The sequence below is a fragment of the Oryctolagus cuniculus genome, chromosome 5, assembly GCF_964237555.1.
Source record: "Oryctolagus cuniculus chromosome 5, mOryCun1.1, whole genome shotgun sequence".
NCBI lineage: Eukaryota > Metazoa > Chordata > Mammalia > Lagomorpha > Leporidae > Oryctolagus > Oryctolagus cuniculus.
The window spans coordinates 135,476,709-135,499,807 of NC_091436.1; the positions used below are offsets into that span (position 1 = coordinate 135,476,709).

A 23,099-nucleotide genomic window follows, 5' to 3' on the forward strand; every position below is an offset into this window, starting at 1 on the left:
CAGAGTGACAAAGGAGAGACAGAGGGGCTGGCGCTGTGGTGCAGTGGGTTAACACCCTGGCCTGAAGTGCCGGCATCCCATATGGGCGCTGGTCCCAGATCCAGCTGCTCCTCTTCCGATCCAGCTCTCTGCTATGGTCTGGGAAAGCAGTAGAAGATGGCCCAGGTCCTTAGGCCCCTGCACCCTTGTGGGAGACCTGGTAGATGCTCCTGGCTCCTGACTTCAGATAGGCCCAGTTCCAGCCATTGCAGCCATTGGGGAGTGAACCATCGGATAGAAGACCTCTCTCTCTCCCTACCTCTCCTCTCTCTGTGTAACTCTGACTTTCAAATAAACAAATAAATCTTTAAAGAAAAAAAAAAAAAAGAGAGACAGAGAGAGAGGTCTTCCATGTGCTGGTTCACTCCCCAAATGGCCACAATGGCCAGAGTGGAGCCAAGCCAAAGCCAGGAGCCAGGAGCTTCTTCAGGTTCTCCCACAGGGGTGCAGGGGCCCCAGCACTTGGACCATCTTCCTCTGTTTCCCAGGTGCATTAGCGGGGAGCTGGATTAGAAGTGGAGCAGCTGGGACTCAAACCAGGACCCCAGGACCCTTATGGGATGTTGGCACTGCAGGCAGAGGCTTCTCTTTTATGCCACAGCCTTGGCTCCTAAATAAATCTTTTTAAAAATACTTGAGGGCCCATGTTCAACCTGCAGCTCTGCCACTTACTGTGGGACATAGAGCCTCAACGTTGCTATAGGATGAGGGCAGTGGCAGCCCCTCCCCCACAGCTATGGTAAGGATCAAGTGAGACCCTCTGCGAAGAGCTGACAGCCCCCCTGCCTCCCCTCACCCGCTGCTCTATTGCGGGACTCCCCCACCCGGCCTGTGGTCAGCTGTGCCGACTTCCTGTCCCTCGGGACCTGAGGACAGCCCAGCCACACCCACAAAAGGCGACACCTCCCCGAATGGCTCATACCCCCCCAGATTCCCCGGACAGGTGGTGGGGTGAGGGCTTTGATTGCACAGGTAGCGAGCGGGAGTGGCTGCAGCCTTTCTCAGGCCCCCTACCCAAGCCCTCTGGGAGCTGACCGGAGCCTGGGCAGGTGCTGGTGCTGAGTCCTGGAAGGTGCCAGGGGAGCTGGGTGATCCTGGGGGTGTCGCAAGCCCTGGGCGTGACCTCCCAGGGGGTGCCCCACTCCTCACTTTCCGAGAAAGAGGAGGGGCTGTGCCAAGCAGGGCTACAGCGGGCGGGGAGCCTGCAGGGGGAGGGGCTTGTACTGGAATAGGGGCAGGCTGGCCACGGCTGGGGTGCCGCCCACGGGAGTGCTGTTGGCGGAGGTGGTGACACGGCCTGGAATGGGGGGTTGCTTTCCTGGACCCAGGCCGCCAGGCCACAGGAACAGGGACAGGGCAGCTGGTGGCAAGGCCTCTGTCGCCTAAGGTCTGGAGGAGAAAAGGGACTTGAGAGGCCCACAGTGAGTTCATACATTAATTCCTTCATTCATTCCCCAAACGCGCACTGGAAGGCTGATGCTGGGGACACAGGGCTGAGACCCCGACGTGGCTCCTGGCTTTGGCCTGGCCCAGCCCTGGCTGCTGTGGTCACTTGGAGAGTGAACCAGCAAATAGAAGATCTCTCTCTTTTTCTCTCTCCTCTCTCTCTCTCACTCTGCATTTCAAATTAAGTGCATCTCAAAGAGATAGATATAAAAACCACAAAATATATATATACATAATTCAGTTTAAAAATCAGAAGAGGAAATCGGTGCACAAGAAGCCGTGTGCTCCCGGCTCAGCAGCGACAGACAGAAGCCGGAAGCCAGAGCTGGGTGCGGAGGGGCCTCCTGGAGGCCTGGCTCTGCCCAGCTCGGCCACGCACCGGCCCCCCGCTTGCTGGGCAGTTCCTTCTCCCCCAGACCTCTAGGGCCTTCCAGCTCTGGCCTCTGGTGCTCTAGGGTCCCCAGAACAAGGATCTGAGTCCAGCCAGGTGGGAGGGGGGCTGGGCCAGTGGGAGCGCTGGAGGCCCCCGGGGGCTGGAAATTGGCAGGGCGGCCCGACCGTGTGTCCTGCTGGGGTATGCAGGGGGCCCTCCCCCACCCAAAACCAGGCTTCAGGGCACTCCAGGAGCTGCCGTGGTGAGGCTCTGACACCCAGGGGCCCAAGTGTGATGCAGCCATGACCTCGCTGTGGAGGTGGGAAAAGTGGTCAGCTCCAGGGAGCACTGTGGGCGGGTGGCCGCCTGCCCATACCACCCTGCCTCCTTGCTCAGCTGGGCACTGGGTGGGCAGGGCTGACGGTCAGGGCCCGGAGCCCCTCAGCTCCCAGCTTGCTCCGTGAGAGGGCAGTGGGGGAAGAGAGGCCGCGTGTGTGGCATGCGCTCTCCTGGACACAGGCAGGATGCGAGAGGAGGGCCGTCCGGGCCCAGGACTGCCCCGACAGCTCTGGGGGAATCCTGGGGACGCCACACACAGAAGCCCAGGGAGAGACAGGAGGGCCTGGGGCAGGTGGGGTTCTCAGGGAGACTTCGGCCGGAAGTCCAGGGTAGCTTGAGCTGCCTGAAGGGTCGACCTTCAGAAGGGTCGACCACTACCTTCTGAACATGGCTCAGGAGTCGCTCAGACGTGAAGCTGGCCTCGGCCCCCAGGCCACCTGTGCCATCCACGAAGTCACCAGCCCACCTGGGCCACGTCATCTCCGAGAAGCCCCGCCCCACCCCACCAGCGCTTGCCCTGTAGACAGCACCTGTCTGCGGCCTTTGAGCCACTCCTCTCCAATCCGCTGTCCTCTGAGCCCAGCAGGTGTTCCAACCCTCCCAGAGGCTAAGGGTAGAGACCTGAGTCCTGCCACACACCCCCCCCCCCAGCTCCTCCACCATCTCCCCCACCCTCTACTCCCTCGGGGCTCCTCCCTGACCTTCCCCACCCTGTCCTGCCTCTGGGCTTAGCCGGGGCCCTCTTCTCCCCCTGCCCCGCCCCCAACCCTGCACCTCCCTCAGAGCCCAATTGATCACTTTCTCCAGGACATTCTCCCTGCTGCCCCCAGGTTGGGCGAGGAGCCCCTCCTGAGCCCCGTGTTCTCTCCCCACACTGGCACTGCTCTGTCCCTGGCTTGCGAGCGCCCCCTGCAGTCTCCTGACAGCGGGCACTTGTGGAGCAGGTTCCTGGGCCCGCTGCCCAACTGGCGTCCTTGGCCCAACCGCCGCCTTCTGTAGGGCTCTCCTCTCCCCGCAGCCATGCTCGGTCCACACTACAGCGAGGCCATCAGGAAGGGTGGGGGGAGCGCACAGGAGACCAGGGGAAGGGGTGTGTGGCGCCCACCCGAGCCTCACCCATTTCCTTCTGAACGGGGTTGGGAGAATAAGCAGGGGCCTGGGGCAGCTGTCCCTCCAGGCAGCTGTGTGACCTCTCCTGCCTTGAGGCCACTCCCAGAGCAGTGAATCACCCAGCTGATAGCTGGCTGTGCCAGCCCCCTGCCAGTCCTTCCCCTCCCAGGGTCAGGTGACCCTGCCCTGCCCAGGCTGCAAGCGGTCTGGCGCTCCCGGGCAGAGCTCTCCACCCAGTGCCCGAGTGGGCAGCCAGTGCCCTGAGCAGGGAGGAAGGGCCTCCCCCCGCCCCGAGGCCTGCAGACGGTGGAAGCTGAGGCACAGAAGTTCTCTCTGCCTGACCCCCCCCTTCCCGCGTACTCGCCACCCACCCTGGAAGGAAGCCCTGGTGAGTGCTGCCTTGGCCCGCAGGGATGGGCGGGGACGGCCTTGCTGAGCCCTGCTCTGGGCCTGAGTCGGGGCAGGGTCTGCTGGCCCCAGGGCCTAGGCACACTGCGGGGATGCTGTGTGTGGCTGGGCCAGCGTCCCTGAGGGCCTACACATCCCCGTCTGCCCGTGTGCGAGCTGGGCTGGCCACAGCTCAGCAGTCTGGAAACTCCGGAGTTCGCGCCCCTTCCAGCTCCGGTGGAGGCAGGGAGGACTGCGGTGAGCTGGGTCTGCTGAGGAAGCTGTGCAGGGGCAGGTGTGGGGGCCAGAAGCCAGCGATTCCCACCGCACGCTGGGCTAACCCCTCAGAGAGGCAGGCGTCCAGGACAAAAACAGCGGTGCCTGGGCCCCGGGAATGGCATGTCCTGTCCCGGCAGCCATGGGTGACGTCAGTGTCCATGGCAGTGGCCTGGGGCCCAGCTGCAGGGTGGTGGAGGCTGACCGTGGACATGGCGGAGGGGTCAGCCCGCTGCCCTGGGCTGCGACAGCCTTGGGGGCCCCACCGGCCCATGGCTCTTCAGGGTCCCCCACCACCTTGGTGAGCCCGAGGCCTGATCCTGAGCCTGCCTGGTGGTCCCCAAAACCCCTGGGTCATAAAGGCGCCGATGCTGGCCCCTCTCCAAGGTGGCCTCGCTTTTTAAAGGCACCAATTGGATTCTTAATCTCTTTATTGTGAAAATATGAAAGCGTGGGGGTGACATCGCGAGCGCTTGCACACCTGCCCCTGGGCTGAAGCAGTGGTTCCGCCGCCTTTGCTTCATCAAAGCTGTGAAGGCTGAGGGTTGGGTTTGTTTTTTTTTTTAAGATTATTTATTTGGAAGTCAGAGTTATAGAGAAGGAGAGCCAGAGGCAGAGAGACAGAGAGAGAGAGAGAGAGAGAGAGAGAGAGAGAGAGAGAGAGAGAAAGATACCTTCTATCCACTGGTTCAATTCTATCCAACGCCTGCAATGACTGGGGCTGGGCCAAGCCAAAGCCAGGAGCCAGGAGCTTCTTCCAGGTCTCCCATGTGAGTGCAGGGGCCCAGGTACTTGGGCCATCTTCTACTGTTTTCCCAGGCACATTGGCAGGGAGCTGTATTGGAAGTGGAGCAGCCAGGACCCTAACCAGTGCTCATATGCAGGCACAGGCTTAACCACAGCACAGGCCCCAGGGCTGAAGGGTTTTGAGGACCTCCCAGCACCCCCCAACACACACACACAGTGCCTTGTGGGTGCTTATATAACCCAGTACCATCATATCTGCGTCCAGCGTGGATCTTTATACCCACAGCTGTCTTTTTCAAGCAGGGTCCGTGCAAGGTGCATTTGCTCAGCCCCTCTCTTCATCACATTCAGTCTGCATGAGCCTCTGCCAGCCCCACACGCTGGCTGGCTGGGTTGAGGGCCAGTTGTCCCATAGGAGGGACGGAACACAGCTGGGTCAGACAGCTCTGTCTACACAGGGCCCAGAGAGGCAGGGCCAGGTCTCCCCTGCACCCTGCCCAACAAACTCCTTAGGAGGGACCTCCACATCTCCCTCTGCACAGGGGCTGTGGCCCCTGGGACTCTCATTAACCTCCGCCCCAGTGCATCCTGGTCCGAGGCCAGGCTGAGTGCACCGGGGGCCTGAGCAGGCACTGAAATAGCCCTCCCCTCGCAGAAATCCAATCCGCGTGGTTGCTGGCCAGTTCACCAGCCTGCAGGGAAAACCATTAACTTCATGAGCACCAGGCTGGGGAGGTGGGGGAAGGTGGGGCGGGGGAGCTCTGGAGGACGGAGCTGCAGGGGTGGAGGATGGTAACGCAGGGGGAGTGGGGAGATGGGACATGAGAACTTGTCTTGCTGAATCCACCTTGATGGTGATGTAAAAACTGCTGCCTGGTAGAGGCGGGTCTTCAGCTGCTGTTTGGGACAAACCCAGGGCTGTCGGGGAATGCATCCCCTGGTCCCTGGGTGAGGGGATGGGTGCTGGCTTTGGTTTTCAGGCCTCTTTGGGCATTTCTGGCCTCAGCACGTCCGCTGCTGCCCTCTGCTGGAGAAAGGCCTTGCCTGCGGCCAGCTCTGCAGTGCCAAGGGCCAAGGTGGCCTGCACAAGACAGGTGGCAGTGGCCAATCACATTGCTTAGAGAAGTGGGTGGGGTGTCTGAGGTTGGGAACCTTATGGGTGGGTTTTGAAATTCAGCCTTGTCCAAGATCCTGGGTGCACCTGCAAGTGGTCAGATCTGCGGCAGCAGAGCTCACTCACTGCCGGGGGCCCCGGGGGCGGTTAGCAGGCCGCCTGGGACCCGGGAGCTGCCCAGCAGGCAAAAGTCTATGATGGAGCAGAGGCGGGGACACAGTGCGTCCCATCCCAGGGCGCTCAGCTTGGCCATCCTCGCCCCACGGTTCTCCTGCCTCCACAGCAGGATCAGAATGTGGCTGGAAAGTGCGTCGGTCAGGGCTGAAGGTTCTAAAAGAATCATCGCTGTATTAAAATCCTGTCTGGCCCACAAGCTGCAGGAACGTTGGGAGATTTTGAACATTAAGGGAAAAAGAAGGAGAGGGGCAAAATTCCCTCTCAAAGGGTCAAATCAGCCCTGAAATAAGTTTCGGTAGCAGCGGAGTTTGAGGCATTGCAAATCAAGCTTCCTGGGGAAAACGGATGTTCTGTGAAGCCACATATCAGCCCCGCCTGGGAAGGAGCCGGGCGCGGCCCGCCCCGCCCCCTCCAGTATCGATCCCACCCCGCCGGGGAGGCGTCCCGCTTGAGTCATTTTTAGAATGGATTTTAAAACCCCATTTCTGTGCCCCTCTGGAAAATAAGCTCGTGCCTTCTCAGCCTGGATGGCCCCAGATGATGCAGTGCTCAGCCACAGGAGAAATGCCGCAACCCTCCTGCCCATTACCACCTAAGCGGTTTTAAATGGGTTTCGGGTCCTCTCATCTCTACTAGATTAAAAAAACCGCTCCCTTGAGCGTCACAAGGACATGGAGTGGTGCTTGTGGCCAGCCCCTGGCTCCGAGAGGCCCGAGAAGGGCGCATCTGGGCTCCCGAAGTGAGTGGCCAGGTCACGCGGCAGGCTGCCTTTCCACGCACAGCCGCCACATTGCAGGTCCTACACCCAGGATTTACTGGGTGTAGCCCCCCAGGCTCCATCACCCCCACCATCTTGGAGTCCACCGCCCCCCTGGGCCGAGCTGGGGCCCAGGCAAACCTCCAGGTCAGACCCTGGGCAGGGGCGGCCCCCGCATCTCCATCCACCTGCTCCTCCTCCATGCAGGCACCCTCTCCCCCACCCTGTCCAGGCCCTTCCAGCTGTGCACACGAGGGGTCCTCAACACGCTCCCAGGAAACACATGTGATAAAAATACCATGCACATGTCTCAAAAAATGTTTTGCACTAAGATAAGTGTAGCTTTTAATCCCAGTTCCTCCACAGACTCCCTGAAGTACCCCAGCACCTAGCCTCCCTGCAGCAGGCCCTCTGCAGGCGCCCCTAAGGCTGAGCCAGACCCCTGGAGCTGCCTCCGCCCAGCCCCGAGCAGGCCAGGACCTCTCCTAACCTTTCCAACCAGGACTCATTTTCCAGTGTGACTTCCCAGCGGGCCCCGTGCGGTGCTCATCGCCCTTCTAGTGTCTGTTGATTGAGAAAACAGATGATGACCAAAGCTACCAGGGATTCCACAGTGCCTTTGAATGCATCCGTGTCCGGTAATCACCAAGTTTACGTACACTTGAGGAATGTCCGGGCTCCGTGGCTGTTGTGTTTCTGGTCTGCAGAGGCCGCTTGTGGTGGTGTGGGTTTGGGCAGGGACATGACGGCCTCACAGGTGGCAGCCCCCCGCCCCCTGCCCGGGCCCCATGGACCTGCACCTCTGCAGATGGTGCTCACAGAGCAGGGCTCAGCTCCTGGACCGCTCCTGACCCTCTCCCGGGCACTGGGCCAGCAGGGGGCGTCAGACAGGACCTGGCCCCATGGAGCTTGGCCGGAGACAGCCAGGGCGGCTTGCAAGGGGGACTGCTGCATTTGGGATGGCCCAGACCTCCTGTGGCCGCACCCCAGCTGGGGCGTCCATAGCTCTGGCTCTGGGCAAAGCCATCCGCTTCCCCCCACCTGCTGCGTTTCTCCAGGGGAAGACCCTCACCTTGGAACCAAGGTGTGACGGGTGGGAGCGGCTGTTGCCTGGGGCGCCTTTGTGCAAGGAAGTGGTCAAGCGCCTGATGCAGGCGCAGGGGCTGCCAGTCTGGGCGCCACGCTGGGTCTCTGGCTGTGAGTTGGCAGGTTGGTCAGAAGGAATTGGGTTTGTGCTGCAGAACAAGCCAGCCCACATCTCGGTGTAGCAGAGATTTCTTTCCGTCACTCAGGGACCCAGGGTGACACAGGCCCCTCCCACCGTGAGCTTTCTGGAGCACCAGGCCAGGAGCACAGAGAACTGTCCCTATTGGGCTGGCCCTAGGCTGCTATCCCCACACCCCCAGGGGGCAAACCTGAATACCTGTGACAATGACAACAGTCAGCCACTTTTTCCAGCTGGAAGGAGTCGACAGGAGACAAGGTCTATGAGAAATGGATTCCCAGTTTCAGCCCTCGCAGGTTTGATTTGTGGTCTCTTCTGCCATCTTCCCTAGTACGGGAAAGGAGAGGCTACAAGAATGCCTCTGCCAGTGAACTTGGATTTGGCAGGCGGGCAGAGGCCGCCTCCGGGAGTGCGCTCTGGAAATTCAGAGCACCGACTGGAGTGACAGGTGCCGATGCCCTCGTCTGCCCCGGCTTGACGGGTGGCATCTGTCGCTGTGTCTGGCATCAGTGAGGTCGTAGGGTCTCCGAATCACCGGGACTGTCATCTGTCCCCACTGTGAAAGCAAACACAACCGTGGCCCTGATGCCAGTGAACCTGTTTGCAGACCAGGGAGCATCGTGCCACCCAGGGGCAGGCTGGTGGCTGCCCCAGCCCCGCGGGGCGGCAGAGCAGGGTTTGCGTGGACACTAGCAGCCCAGGCTCTCATTTCACAACCAGCTCCATGGCTGCACCCATCAGCAGAAATCACCTCTTGAGTCTCCTGGAGCGAGGCCCAGAGTTATCTCATTCAGGACATGACCCTGGGCGGGAGGGGGGGTTGGACACAGGGACCTGGGGCCATCTGTGCACTTCCTGGGGGGAGGGGCCGTCGTTCAGCTGAGCCCTGAGCCCTGGGGAAGGATGGTGGGCAGAGACGGGTGCTGGACAGAGGGACATCCGGCTGCCTTCAGAGCACAGGAGTCAGAGCCGCAGGTGTGGAGAGGGAGGCGGAGCCCACCTCAGGCGCGCACCCTACCGGCCTTCCCAGCACCCAAGCTCACTCCCGGGGCCGTCCTGGGAATAACCTTGCAGGGGCGAACCCCAGTGAGGAGGCCGCAGAACCAGGGCTCCACAGAGGAGTCCTGGGCCCTTTGTCATGTGGGCATCGTGTCGGGGCTGTGACCCAAGACCCGGGAGTTCCCGCCACTTACAGCACAGCCCCGGGCTCCTGACCAGCGGGGCGAGGTGACAGAAGTGCCTGCCTGCGGCCAGAGGAAGTGCAGGGTTGCCAAAGTCCTGTCACCAGGACTTCCTTCCGGGGAGTGGCGGCGGGGGTGGGAAGAATGGAAGCCTGCCCCCACCCAGCCCCTCTCCCCCACCCCACCCCCGCCCAGAGGAGGTGGCTGCACACAGAGGCAGAGACCGCCAGAAAACCTGGAGAGCTTCCTTGGGGAGCACGGTTGCCCCCAGAGCCCTGGCAATGCCCCTGGCTCCAGAGGCGGAAGTGACGGCCCTCCCCACCAGCCCTTGTGAAACCTGCAGGCCACGCAGACGTCACCTAACCCACACCCTAAGGTGACCCCCAAGAGAAGTTTCCCCAGCTGTCGAGTCCAGCTTTTGTAAAGTGTAGGCTGGATACCCACCAGACAGCCAGGCACCACCAACCGGTCCCAAGCTGGGGACAGCCTGGCTAACACAAGAGGGGGTGGGGACACGGCCAGGTGGCAGGGGACTAACTGAGTGCTGCCATGACAGCACCCCTGGGCCCGGCTGACATCCCTGGAGCAGGTCCACCCCTGATCTCGCATGACAGCTCCTGCAGTGGTGGGGCGTGACGCTCTCCTCCTGCAGCCCACCCACCACCAGGACCTGCCCTTCGTGTCACCAGGGGCATGAGGAGGACTGGCCAGGGGGACAAGCAAACCTGTCCCAGCACTGCAGTGACGTGCAGGCGATTTGGGCTAAGTCCTGGCCTCCTTGGGGCTCCATGTCCTGACTTTTAAAAAAAAAAAAAAGATTTATTTATTTATTTGAAAATCAGAGTTACACAGAGAGAGGAGAGGCAGGGAGAGATAGAGAGGTCTTCCATCCGCTGGTTCACTCCCCAGTTGGTTGCAATGGCTGGAGCTACGCCAATCAGGAGCCAGGAGCTTCTTCAGGTCTCCCATGCAGGTGCAGAGGCCCAAGGACTTGGGCCATCTCCCACTGCTCTCCCAGGCCATGGCAGAGAGCTGGATGGGAAGTAGAGCAGCCGGGATTTGAACGGGCGCCCACATGGGATGCCGGCACTGCAGGCGGCAGCTTTACCTGCTATGCCACAGCACCGGCCCCAATGTCCTGACTTTTAAACTAGGTGAAGGACAGCCCTCTGTCCCCCAGCCACCTCCTTGCTGGACTGCAGTGAGCCCATGCTCCTCCTGGGCTCCAATCCCGGCTCTCCCCCTCGCTAGCTATGTGTGCACACGGGCAGGCGGGGGCTGGGTCCGGTGCGGCCAGGCCTGGTTAGTGCTGGCCTGGACCCAGGGGAGGTAAGAGTGGGGGAACAGGAACTTGGGCTCCGTGCGGGGGTGGCCATACATGAATATTGCAGACTAGCTGTCCCGCTAGCTACTGGCAGGGCGAGTATGGGGGAAAGGTCAGCCGGCTAAGGCTAAGAAAGCCCAGAGGGAGGAGTGGAGTCAGGCTGCCCTGGGTGCTCCATGTCTCTTCCTTCTCGCTTTCCCTGCATTTGCAAGTGACACTGAATTTGCCAAGCAGCTGTGATGTCCTGCATGGTGAACTCAGGGCTATCAAACTCGTCCCTGGCCCATGTCCCTGGCCCATGTCCCTCTGCATCTAGACTTGTCCCCCTCCCCCTCCCCCACTTAGTTCCCGTGTGGGGCTGGCCCCTGTGCTGCCTCGGGCTGCACCCCATTTCCTCCAAAGCGGAGCACACACACCAGGCAGAACCCGCCTCTGTCGCCCTTCCTCAAGGACCACTGTGTAGCCTGCAGAGCAGTAGCTGAGCCCGGCCACGGCTTTCAATGCCACCGTGAGCTGAGACCCCCGGGGACCCACAGAGGAGTCTCTCAGAGCTGGAGGCCGGAACGTGTCAGTGGGCACCGCTGTACGTAGAACCAGTCAGCCGTGCCTGCGGCCTGAAGGGCCGGCAGAGGCTCACTCATGCCCAGAGCTGCCGGGCCCGGGGCGTCCACGGCCAGCAGTCCAGCAGAGGGAGAAGGTATTAATAGCTTGCGGTGCCGGGCACCGCCGGGGGAATGTGCTCTCAAGCAGCACCGGTCGGTAACGAGGGCCTCGCCTGGCCGAGTCTCCTTGGTGCCCTCCTGAGACAAAGTCAGGGCGTCTTCAGGGGCCATTTGCAGCCCAGAGCTCGGCACTGGCCAGCCCGGGGAGGAGGAGATCCCAGCTCCACTTCCCGCTCTGCTCCCAGCCAGGCCTCGCTTTGTCTTACTTGCAAAGTGGCCGTGAGCAAGCCTGCCTTTCCTAGAGCCCAGGGCGGGTGGGGGGGGGGGGAGGGGGGGCCGGGAACCTGAGCACTGTGACCATGTTGCTAGAAATAGTAATCACCTGTGTTCAGGGCCCTGGGCTAACCTTTGCACATTCCGTGGGACTTAGCATCATTATTACCTGTTCTACAGACAGGGGAAACTGAGGCTCGGAGTTTCCCCAGCTTGTCCGAGGTCACACAGCAACAGTACAGCGGGGCCGTGACGTAGCTCAAAGGTACAGCTTTGCTGTACTCCTCCAGGCCCGGGCTGCACAAAGGCAGGGGCCCTGCTTGCTTCCTGTGGGGCCCGGGTCCACGTTCCCACAGGAAGGAGGCCAGCGTGGAGGAGCAGAGACATCATCTGCACTTTATTTGTGGCTTTTTTTCCCTAACATTTAAACCTAAGAGGTAACAACGTTAACGTTTCCCTCTCGTCCCTGGCTCCATAAAGCAACCACCATCACTCTGGCAACAGAGTATTCCGGAAGTAATATTTGGCGGTTTCTTAAGTTCCCCCCGGAGGGGGTGGAATCTGCTCTGGTCACAGCTGGGACGATGCAGGGCCACCCCTCCCGCCAAGTGCCCACCCAGGCCTCCCTCATTAAAATCCCACCCTCCCCCTGCTTTCCAGAGGCCCTGCCCACGGCAGCAATCAAAGTGAGAAGGAGCAAACCGAGGACCCCGCCGCCGACAGGCACCCCACATCCTGCCCAGGCTGCGACTTCCCCCACGTCTTCGCCTTGCAGACTTCGTGGGGCGGCCCTCCCCACACGGCACCATGGTTGTGCAGGACAGTGCGGATGCCGGGGACAGCAGGCTGGGCGTGCGGCTGCAGCCCTTCCTGCACCAGGTCGGGGGGCACCTGAGCGTGATGACGTATGACGAGCACACCGTGTGCAAGCCCCTCATCTCCCGGGAGCACAGGTTCTACGAGGCCCTGCCTCCGGCCATGAAGCGCTTCACCCCGCAGTACAAAGGTGAGGGGCCGGGGGCCCAGGCGGGCAGGGTTGCCATGGAGACGAGCCCCTCTCCCAGCCGGGCGGCCTTCATGTCCTAGTTTTCTCTGAACTCCCAGTCTCCAGGTCTGGCTTTCCTGCAAATTAGCTCAGGCTGCCAGACCTGCCCCCGGGGAGGGGGCATTAGGATGGGGGTCCGTCCTCTGGTCTCCGCCCGGGGTGTCAGGTCTGCTTACCTGACGGTGGCCGCACTTCCTCGATGCAGGTGATGGCCGGGAAGGGTGGCAAGTGGCACTCACAGTGTGGGCGCATGGCAAATGCTTGCGTGGGACCTGTGCATCAGAACTCCAAGGTCAGCGCCCAGGCCATTTCCAGCACGGTCCAGAGGACCACTAGTGGGGTGGCCACGGGGTCTCGTGCCCCAGATACTGAGTCCAAGCACTGTTCCCACTGGCTCACTCACTGCCCACAGCACGGGCCACACAGGGCCACGGGCCTGACCCAGCTGATGAGACACGCCCACGTGGGCAGACACCAGACTCAGCACCTAGGGGGGTGGGGGCACGAGGAGAGGGAGCAGGGTCGGGCTGTGGATGGGAGGGTTCCTGGAAGTGCCCCCAGGCTGTGCAGCCCTCCTGGGGGTCGGCCAGCCCAAGGACAGAGGTGACCTGCCTCGCCCAGGCCCCTCAGCAGGTGACCTCGGGCTATGAGTCACAAGGGTGCACGAGGCTCCCACATGGGGTCTCCCATCCTGTCCCAGAATGGAGCAGCCTCCCAGGAATGGGGCCATTTCCGAAGCGGCCAACACACACCACAGGGCACACCGTCTCCTTACTGGCATCTGGGAGAGCACGGGGTCAGGGACATCGCTCCAGAGGGCAGCCTCCCGGTGCCAGCAGTCTCTGTGGGCCCTTGTGGGCTCCCGAGCGCGACGGTCTCGTGGGCTGCACGCTGCTGCCTCGTGGGCTGCCTGTCAGCCGTGGGCAGATGAGGAAGTGCTCTTGGGCCCGGCTGGCCAACAGTTGAGCCAGATTCGGATTGCAGACGGCGGCGAGTGAATGTTCTCTCATGAGCTTAAAAATAAGCACATGAGAGAATGCTCACCGAGGCTCGGGAAGCTGCTCAGCCAAAGCGAAGGTGCTGAGGTGCCCAGGGCATGCGGATCCGGCGGTAAGCTGCCCGCCCAGCTGGCACGGTCTGGGGCCGAGGCGAGCGGGGAGGGCTGGCGAGCAGGCAGACGGGGGCCCTGGCCTGGCCCTGCACGCTCCTGGTGAGCAGAGCCCTGGGAGCCCCTGAACCTCCACTGCCCAATGCCCCAGACACACAGGGCAAGCTGGAGGCCAGGCCGGAGCCCGCACGGGCAACACTGCTCTGCCAAGGCCAGACCCCATCCAGTGGGTCCCAGCTTTGGGAGGGAAGGGCTGGGCTAAGCCACAGGTGGGCGGGTATGCAGGAGCGACAGAGGGAGACAGACAGACAGAGCCAGCAGAGGCCCGCAGGACAGCGAGGCAGGCAGGGATGCGGGGTCTGGCCGTGTGGCTCTGACAACATGAGAATAGAAATGACTTTGGGCTTCTTGCAGGTTTGGGGTTATTTGCACTCCCTGCTCTCCTGGGTTCACTCAGACACTCAGGACCAATGAGCTCAGACAAGAGCTGGGGCCTGCAGGAGTGGGTGAAGGTCACATGTCTTGCCCTCCAGGGAGGGCTTCTGGGTCTGGGGTCCTCCAGGGTCAAGGTCCTGTCTGATCTGTCACCACAGGCTCCCAGGGGCCTGCCACATCCTAGGTGGAACTTGACACAGCCAGTGCACGCCCCTCCTCCTGCCCTAGGCCCCCAGGAGCTGGGAGGCGGCTGAATGGCTCTCGCACAAGCACACAGGCCATGGCCCTCTCTCTCCCCCTCTTGCTCACGGAGGGATGGGCTCAGGGCCTGGTGCTGGTTTCCAGAAGTGTGGTTCTCTCCCTGAAGACACCGAGCTTACACCGCCCTCTGGAGGTCGTAGCCTCTCTGTTCTCTTCCAGGGAGCAGAACCAGGAGGACCCGTGTGACGAGGGGCACGGCTCGCGGGGCAACACCCGCTCTGGGTCCCTTCTTCCATACTCGTGTCTGCTGTGGCCCTGTCAGAGCTCCTTGCAGGCATACGGTCCCTGAGAGGCCACAATGCGTCCGGCCATCCACGGCGGGCAGCAGAGGCTTGCGGGTGGGACAGTGGGGATGGATACCACCGTGATTCTGGTCTCAGCCTGCCGTCGTGTGCACAACAGCTCTGGTGGGCTTGGCCTGGAGACCAAGAGCAATGGGGTCAGCCAGATAGTAAAGCGCCGGGCTCTGGGCAGTCTTACTTTACAGTCACGATGATGTCACGGGACACAGGTGCAGGGAGGGAGCCTTTGCAGGCCTGGAGAGACCTGGACGCACAGAGAATCTGAGAGGCCAGGACTGGCCCGGGGAGACACCTGCGGCCCTGGGGAGCTTACGGAGCAGCCCCCACAAGGAGCGCAGCACGGGTGGCACTGACCAGGCGGGAAATCTGCCCACTCAGCAAAAATCACCACCTCCTCTGAGAAGGTGCCCAAGTGGCCCGGGGGAGGAAATAGATACCTCGGAGGACATCCAAACATGTAGCCCACCTCCTCTCAGCAACAGGGTCCCCGCAGGAAGCAGATGATACATTCAAGGGAGTCCATTTAAAGGGGCTGTTTGTAGAAGTGCACGCAGGCTCATGGGGACCACGGCTCGGTGCCATCTACCTGCCCACGTGATGGGGTAGGGAACCATGCAATAAAGGCCTCTGTCTTTCTCCTCCCATCCTCCCTTCCCCTGGCCAGACTGACTGGGAAGAAGGAGGCAAGGAACCCACAGGTGCCCTGCACAGGGCCAGCCCCCACCCCCGACACAAGGCTGAGCCGAGAGGGCTGGCAAGGGGTGGAGGGAGGGCTGCAGACAGGAGAACACACAGCAGGCACAGGAACAGTGGGCAGCAAACACTCTCAGCATTCGAGGGGCATCTCCTATGCCAGCACCAGAACTGGCAAAGCTGGGCACCTGCCAGATGCCAAGCTGCATGAAGGAAAGCCAGGACCGTGCCACCAGGGCGGAGGGTGACCACAGCTCACCCGAGCCGTGCGCTGCTTATGCGGGTTTCCGGGGCTCTCTGCTTCTCCTGCCCTTGTTGCAAACACCCATGGGAGGAGACACCGGGGACGGGGCAAATCTCACAGGTCTCCAGGTTTTTAGAGGACTGCATTCCAACAACAATGTCCATGTGCCCGTGCACCTGACCAAGGGTTCGGCAGACGTGGGGACGGGACCCCGGCCCCAGGCTGGTGACAGGGAGATGGGGAAGGCGTGGCTGCAGCGAGGAGCCAGAATGTGAGACCGAAAGGGCCGGGGCTGGCTCTGCTTACAGCACAGAGGCGCAGAGAGGGGGATGAAGTGAGGATGCGCCTGGGTCAGGCCCGTTGGGAAGGGGACCAGAATCAGTGAAACCAGGCCAGCCCCCATGGCTTTCCCTTGGACCAGGAGTTGGGGGAAGGAAAAGTTGACTGATGCCATCGAACCAGATTCAGCCACGCCTCCCTTAGAGGCGTCCCTTAGAGGGTTTCTCTTCCCTCCCGCAGGGACCATCACCGTGCACCTCCACAAAGACAGCAGGGGCCGTCTCAGCCTGGTCGCCCACCCACTAAAGGAGAGCCGCGAGCCCTTCAAGGTGTCCCCGGAGTCGGCGGCCGTGGCAAAGCGGCACCCGCGGCGGCGGCAGCACGCCCAGTGGGCACAGTCTCCCGCCGAGAGGTGAGGGCCATCACGCGGATGACAGATGCGAGGACACTGCTCCCGCCTGAGCCCAAGGCCGCCCGCTCCCCATTCGGGGCGGTGCCCAGAAAATGAGAAATCACAGGAAGGCTCTGTCGAGATAAGCGATGGGACCGAGGAAAGGGACCGGCGTGCTCTCTGCGATGGTTTTATCTGAGCAGCTGAGACGTGGGCAGAGCTGTAGACGGAGGAGGAGGTCGGGACAGGTTTGCTCAATTAAATACCTGTGTCACTGAGACCAGGGAGTGTCTGGGATCACAGCGCAGACACCGCAGAGTAGCTACAAGAAAGCGAAAGCGCGGCTTACACTGGGATGGGGCAAGGAGGGAGGTTAACCGGGTGTTCAAGGGTCCCTTGAGACACACAAGACTGAGGGTCTATGGGCCCTGGAGAGGGGTCAACAAAACCTCGGGTAACGTTAGCTGACCTGGGCAGACACAGATTCCTGGGGCTACTGACCACTCGCTAGGCAGTGGGGGACACCTCCCCTTCCCCAGGGTGCGCTGTGGGCACTGTACCTCCACTTCTCCCACCTGGACTCCAGGGCGCTCACGGACTGCAGATGTGGGCGGCCCAGCTCTCCTGAGGCTCCCCGTGGCACCCTGGGGGCTCAAGGACACGGCAGAGTATCAGGGCCCAAGCCCCAGCCCTGCGATTCTGGGTGGGGCCAAGTCACCAAAAATCCACGTCACTGATAAGGGATCTCCCCCAGGCTGGGGAAGGGGCGAGTGCTGGGCTCTATGAGCTGCCCTGGGGTCAGGAGAAACCCCCTGAGAGGGCTGCCGTGTGATCGGGTGCCTGCCGGGCAGCCTGGGGACAGAGGGGACAGAGCCCACGCTGACTGTCACACTGTGCTTCCCTCACCTCAGCCACAGCCTGGCCAAGCTCCACACGCACCCCCAGGTGTCCTCGCTGGTGCTGGAAGATGCTAATGGGAACCAGGTAGAGGCAAGGAGCTTTAACCCGTGGGGCCTGCACTGCCACCAGGCACACCTGACCCGCCTGTGCTCCGAGTACCCAGAGAACCAGCGGCACCGTATCCTTGCCACCTGCAGGAAGGCGTGCCGGGCCGGGGCTGGAGAGACGGCCATGTCTGTGGCAGGCGTGGGCAGGGGGACAGGGGAGGCGGGAGGGGGGGAGACAGGTGTGGAGATAGTTTGGAGACCCAAACCTGGGGCCTAGAAGGAAGCAGGCCTCTCCCAGGGAAAGCGGACTGGGAACACCCAAGGCTGAACCTCGAGGGCCGCGGGCTCTGGCTGTGCGGCCTGGGCAGCCAGGTGAGCTGGGCGGGGCGGGGGCGGGGCTCTGTGAGCAGACAGCAATGATTGATGCCACGCTGGGTTAAGGCGGCAGGCCGTGCAGAGGGTTGGGTGGAGCCCCCACCCCCGCCACATCCCAGAGGGAGCATGGGCAGGGCCTGCGGGGGCTGCCAGGTTCTCAGTGAGCAAATCCAAATTGAAAACGCCTCTTGGTCAGCGCCGTGCCGGCTCGCGCAGACGGGCGGCCGGCTGCACGGTATTTACGGAGACACATCCGCAGCCCTGAACCCTGAGCAGCTTTGGCAGCATAATTACTCCACTGAAATTAATATTCCTGTAGCTCATCTCCGAAGCTCACATCGGCTCGCTTCTCCCAGAAGGTATTGGCCCATTCAGCGACTGAGGGTTTCCGCCTGGTGATTTTCCGCCATAAAATGTAAATTGGGCATGGCCTGCTAGGGATTTCACGCCTGCATTTAAATCTCAACCCCAGAGCAAAAATGGAAAAGGGGGAAAAAAAAGCTCCCATACTCATAAACTCCCCCTAAATAAATGGGCTTATTAGAGCAGCCTGCAAAGCGAATATCTTGAATTCTTAATAGCGAGAAGGGGCCCGTCCAGAGGGAAGGCGGAGGCAGCGGGGACTCGCTCTGCTCTCCCAGGGCAATTCTGAGTTGTGCACCTGCCCCAGGCGGGCTCCTTAACCCACGTGGCCAGGGTTCCTGCTGCTGGAGAACGTGGTGTCCCGGCACACGCACCCCTGCATCCTGGACCTGAAGATGGGGACGCGGCAGCACGGAGACGACGCCTCCGAGGAGAAGAAGGCCCGGCACGTGAAGAAGTGTGCGCAGAGCACCTCGGGCCGCCTGGGCGTGCGGGTCTGCGGCATGCAGGTGGGTGGCCCGGGGACCCACCTCAAGGCACACCCTGGCCTGTCCACTCTGGGCTGGGGCCGTCTCCTGTCCACACACCACTGACCCGGGTGTGGCTGGGCCCGGGGGCCACCCGGAGACACCCTTATGGGGTGCACGGACCTGGTCCACGCCACCCAGGGTATTTTAAGAAGCACTGCCCGAGCAGTGGGGTCCAAACCCCACCATGTTTGAACGTGGTCCCATGGTCTTGGCATCTGAAGCTTCCCACAGTGGCCACGTGGCCCAGCCCAGCAGGGCTTTGATGAGAGTGTGCGGGCAGGGGCTGAGGGTGGAGTGGAAGGAAAGTGTCTGGGCGCCCCCGTGGCCCCCTGGTTCCTCTCTGAGCCCTCACCTCCCCGGGTGCTGCCGCTGTGTGTCCCTTGCATCCTTATCCTTAGTAGCCAAGCCCCTCCTCCCAGTCCACTCCTTCTGCCTCTTTCTGACTGCCTGCCCTGGCTACCAAGGTGGGACGGTCACGATCGGCTAAGCCCAGGCAAAGGAACGGTTAATTTTGATGCTGCGCAGACTCTGTGCTTACTGAAGCTCTGCTCCGGCTCCCGCAGGGCTGCAGGAGAGCAGGAGGAAATGATCTTCCTCCCGTCGTTCACGTCGCTCACTCGGGCAGTCGATGAGACATCAGCTTGTCAGTGTTTGTTACCGCTTGCCTTAACCGCACACACACACACACACACACACACACACCCCGCTGGAAGTGGAGTCTATGAGTTTGTGGCTCACATGTCCCTTGGAAGGCTTGGGATGCAGTTGTCAAGAGAGCGGAGTGTGATGATGTGCCGTGTGAATGGAATCTCTCTCTGGACCTCAAACCTTCTGAAATTGATCTGATTTATTTAGAAGGTGACGCCTGTCATGTGTTTATGACGGCTAATTTAGCAGCCAGTCTCTGGCCTTCCAAAGGCGAGACAGAGCCTATCATAACTCTCTGGGTTGGTTTCTTTTTTTTTCAATCTTGGTTTTCTGTAAGCACACCATGTAACATGAAGGCAGGAGAGACCTGAGAAACCGTCTTGGCCAGGTACGGGCAGTCCTGCCTAGGTGTGGCAAGTCCCCCTCTGGCCATGCCATTCGCAGGCCTTGGTTCAGCCTCTGCTGCCGCCTGTGCCGTCTGAATGAAGTGGGGGCGGCTGCCACAGTCCCCTCCATCAGCGTCTCTCTTCCATCTGCTCCCTTCTGGTGCCAAGACATAATGGGGAGGGGATGGGAGATGGTGCCAAGGAGAGGAGGTGCCACCCCCCCAAGAGTGGCAGTGAACGTCCTGTGTCCCCCGGGCTGCCCCCGGTGCACTGGCTGCTGGCACATCCCAGGCACACCCGAGCTCGCCTGTGTTTTCATCCTCCAACAACTCACCCCTCCCCCTTAAGAACCATGACTGTTCCCTGCGAATCTGCAGAGGAAGGACTTTATAAACTTTGTTGGGGGAAAATTTAATCTGGTTGGCTTTCCAAGGCCATTGGCTGTGATTTCGAATTCCTGCTAAAGCTCTCCAGCTTGGGTTTGCTAATATTTGAATTGAAGAGGGCCGGGAGCCAAGACTTAAATCAGGAGGTGGAGGTTGATGCTGGAAATTCACAAGACAGAAGATCCACATCTTTTCCTCGTGGGTGGAGCGTCACCTCTGTGGGGTGAAGGATTTTTAGACCTTGGATTGCCATTAGAGACTCACACGGAGAGCATTTTCAATGGCACAGTTCTGGTGCTAGAGCGAAGACCCTCTCCTGCCCGTGGCAGCCACTCCGTCCTTTGTGCTCTCGAAAGCTGTTCATAGATTATCATAGCTGGTGACGCTGCAAATGTAGCAGGTGCAATTGTGTTTGACGTTGGCAACTCCTCACGTTTCTCTCTCCATCTTCGCGTTAGGTTTATCAGACGGATAAGAAGTACTATCTCTGCAAAGACAAGTACTACGGGAGAAAGCTCTCGGTGGAGGGCTTCCGACAGACCCTGCATCAGTTCCTGCACGACGGGACCCGCCTGCGCACCGAGCTCCTGGAACCCATCCTCAGCCAGCTGCAGGCCCTCCTCTCGGTCATTAAGAGCCAGAGCTCCTACCGGTTCTACTCCAGCTCTCTCCTCATCATCTACGATGGACAGCAGCTGCCAGAAAGACCCCCGGGCAGCCGGCACCCTCAGGAAGCTTCGGGGGAGGCCCGGGCCGGCCCTCCGGGCGGTCTCCCCAGGGTAGACATCCGCATGATCGACTTTGCTCACACAACATACAAGGGCTCCAGGGACGGGCACACCACCTACGACGGACCGGATCCTGGCTACATTTTTGGGCTGCAAAACCTCATTGGGATCCTGCAGGATATCCAAGAGGGAGTCTGACCCCTTCCTGGGCCTCCCTGGGTTCCTCTGGGCTACAGATTGCAAAAAGGCACCTACTTGTAGCCAGCGCAGTTGAGATGATGCTTAGATGTCTTTATACAGCCCGCAAAAGCCAGCTGTCCGAGGCGGACTCTCCTGAGAGCTGCTAAAGAAACCCTCTGGCACCCTGGAGGTCGTTCCACGTAGCCTGGCGTCTTGCTCTAGTGCTGGTCATCAGACAATGGACAGTCCATGCAAAAAGCAGCCCCGTCTTGGAGCGCACCAGAGAGTGGCCTTGGGAGTCAGAGGCCAGTGTGACGGGGACAACCGGAGTCTCTGCTGCTAAAGATGCTTTCCTGGCCGGCGCCGCAGCTCACTAGGCTAATCCTCCGCCTTGTGGCACCGGCACCCTGGGTTCTAGTCCCATTCAGGGCACCGGATTCTGTCCTGGTTGCCCCTCTTCCAGGCCAGCTCTCTGCTGTGGCCAGGGAGTGCAGTGGAGGATGGCCCACGTGCTTGGGCCCTGCACCCCATGGGAGACCAGGAGAAGAACCTGGCTCCTGCCTTCGGATCAGTGCGGTGCGCCGGCCGCAGCGGCCACTGGGGGATGAACCAACGGAAAAAGAAGACCCTTCTCTCTCTCTCACTGTCCACTTTGCCTGTCAAAAAAAAAAATGATTTCCTGTCACCGCACCACCATCCTCACACACTGGGAGGCAGAAACAGAACGAGGAGAAGCCTTGTAGGGTATGGTTTTTCTCCGCTGCAAGCTACTCATGGCCTCCCACCTTCCGAAGAGCAGCTTCGGGTGGGGTAGGAGGAAGTGGAACAGACCTGCGCATCGCACCTGCTCTGTCTCCGGGTTCTAAGTGGACAAGGACGAGCCCAGACAGGAGTGTGGGTAGCCCAGGGTCCCATGTTGCCGGTGGACAGGAGGGTCGCCTCACAGCCTCCTGCCTGGCCCCCCCTCCCCGGAGAAGAGAGGATTCTGCCACATTCTGACCATGCAATGACTCTGACCATGATCTGCGGCTTCCGGGGCAGGGATGGAGGGGAAGAGGAGCCACCCCGTTAACCTCTGCTCCCCGCTTTCTATTTATTTATTTTGGGGGTGGGCTGGGGGAGGCAGAAGACCCGGAAGGCATGTGGGAACCAGGGGCAATGTTTACAAGGCCAGAGGACAAGTGTAAATCCAGAACCAGCATGCACAGTCCTAATTAATTCCTTCCTCGGTGGTGTGGAAACCTATTACAATGCCCCGGAGTCACGCGCCGGGATACGTTACCCAATTAGGGAAATAAATTTGCTAAGAAAATTGCTGAGGTCACCAGTGATTATCGGCGCGCCTTATTACCAGTTCTGTTTGTTGATTCTGATCATCAGGCGCCAGGGCCCTTCTGATTCATGGGTGACTCAAGCACACAGCGAGAAGGGCGCACTGATTTCCCGCCATCCTTCAGGGAGCTGGGGGGCGGAGGGGGAACGGTGGCTACTGAGACACAGGCGTGGATCTGCAAAGCCGGAGGCAGCCCTGAGAGCGAGGGGTCCTTTCTTCTGCATCTTAGACGCCGCTGAATTCAGGAGCTGGGGGATTCTCACGGATGATGACCGCCAACTTCCTGACATCCACACTCACAGAAGGGAAGAGAGGCCTGGGTCACGAGATTCCAGAATCTTGTTTGATTTTGGAATCCACTGATCTGATTTCAAGGCAGGTTCACTTCTCAAATTACTTTTGGCCAAAGCAATGCTGCGGCTTCGTCCCACGCTCGGCGCTCGTGGTGGGAGCAGGGTCAGAGCCCGTTGGACAGCAAAGGGGAGAAACTTGTAGATGATGGGAAAGCCCTCACACTGCCTTTCCCAGGCCACTCCCTCGCCTGAGAGCCTGGTGCTACAGCAGCCAAGCCCCAAGCTCCAGGCTTCAGCTGCTTGGACCTCCACCCTCGCTGAGCTCTGGGGGCTTATGAGATTTGCCTGAGGATGAGCCACAGCCTCCCCCCACCCATGGCACTGCTGTCACGGAGTGCTCTCCTTCACCCCACCCGCCCTTCCTGCATGAGGCCTTCCTCCTCTTCTCCACATCAGCCTAGGCCCAACCGGAGTTCCCGTCTCCCGATGTCCCTGGCAACTGCAGTTTGTTCTAAGAAGGGGACAGGGTAGGCCACGAGGGTTTCGATTGCCATTTCTGAACTACTGGGCTCAGAAGGCCTGCTGTGGTCTGGACACGGCTCTGCAGACTCAAAACCCCAAAGGCATGAGCCCGCCCGAACCGATCGGAATCTGGGAAGAGGGGTGAAGAACACAAGGTAGGGAGAGAGGTGATGGGGTGTGGGTGTGTTTGGTCTCCGATCTGAATTTCCTGGAAACTGGC

At 60.8% G+C, this 23,099-nt stretch overlaps 1 protein-coding gene and 1 long non-coding RNA gene across 3 annotated transcripts; one reads left to right on the plus strand and one right to left on the minus strand.

Annotated features, from left to right (window-relative positions):
* The first annotated feature begins 3,459 nt into the window (after positions 1 to 3,459).
* IP6K3 (inositol hexakisphosphate kinase 3) lies at positions 3,460 to 22,043 on the plus strand. Of its 2 annotated transcripts, XM_002714623.5 has the most exons (6): positions 3,460 to 3,695; positions 12,091 to 12,436; positions 16,038 to 16,209; positions 17,100 to 17,266; positions 18,207 to 18,382; positions 20,282 to 22,043. In XM_002714623.5, the coding sequence occupies exons 2-6, from the start codon at positions 12,238 to 12,240 to the stop codon at positions 20,747 to 20,749; spliced, it is 1,182 nt and encodes a 393-aa protein (XP_002714669.1). In that variant the 5' UTR covers positions 3,460 to 3,695; positions 12,091 to 12,237; the 3' UTR covers positions 20,750 to 22,043. The 2 variants fall into 2 exon arrangements, with proteins under 2 accessions (XP_002714669.1, XP_008261013.1); XM_008262791.4 differs by lacking the exons at positions 3,460 to 3,695; positions 12,091 to 12,436 and adding an exon at positions 13,313 to 13,585.
* LOC127493052 (uncharacterized) lies at positions 9,970 to 13,554 on the minus strand. The gene is made up of 3 exons (XR_007922988.2): positions 13,251 to 13,554; positions 12,652 to 12,747; positions 9,970 to 10,203 (listed from the first exon to the last, which is right to left on the minus strand). It is a non-coding gene; the product is annotated as an uncharacterized lncRNA (long non-coding RNA).
* Positions 22,044 to 23,099: the final 1,056 nt, after the last annotated feature.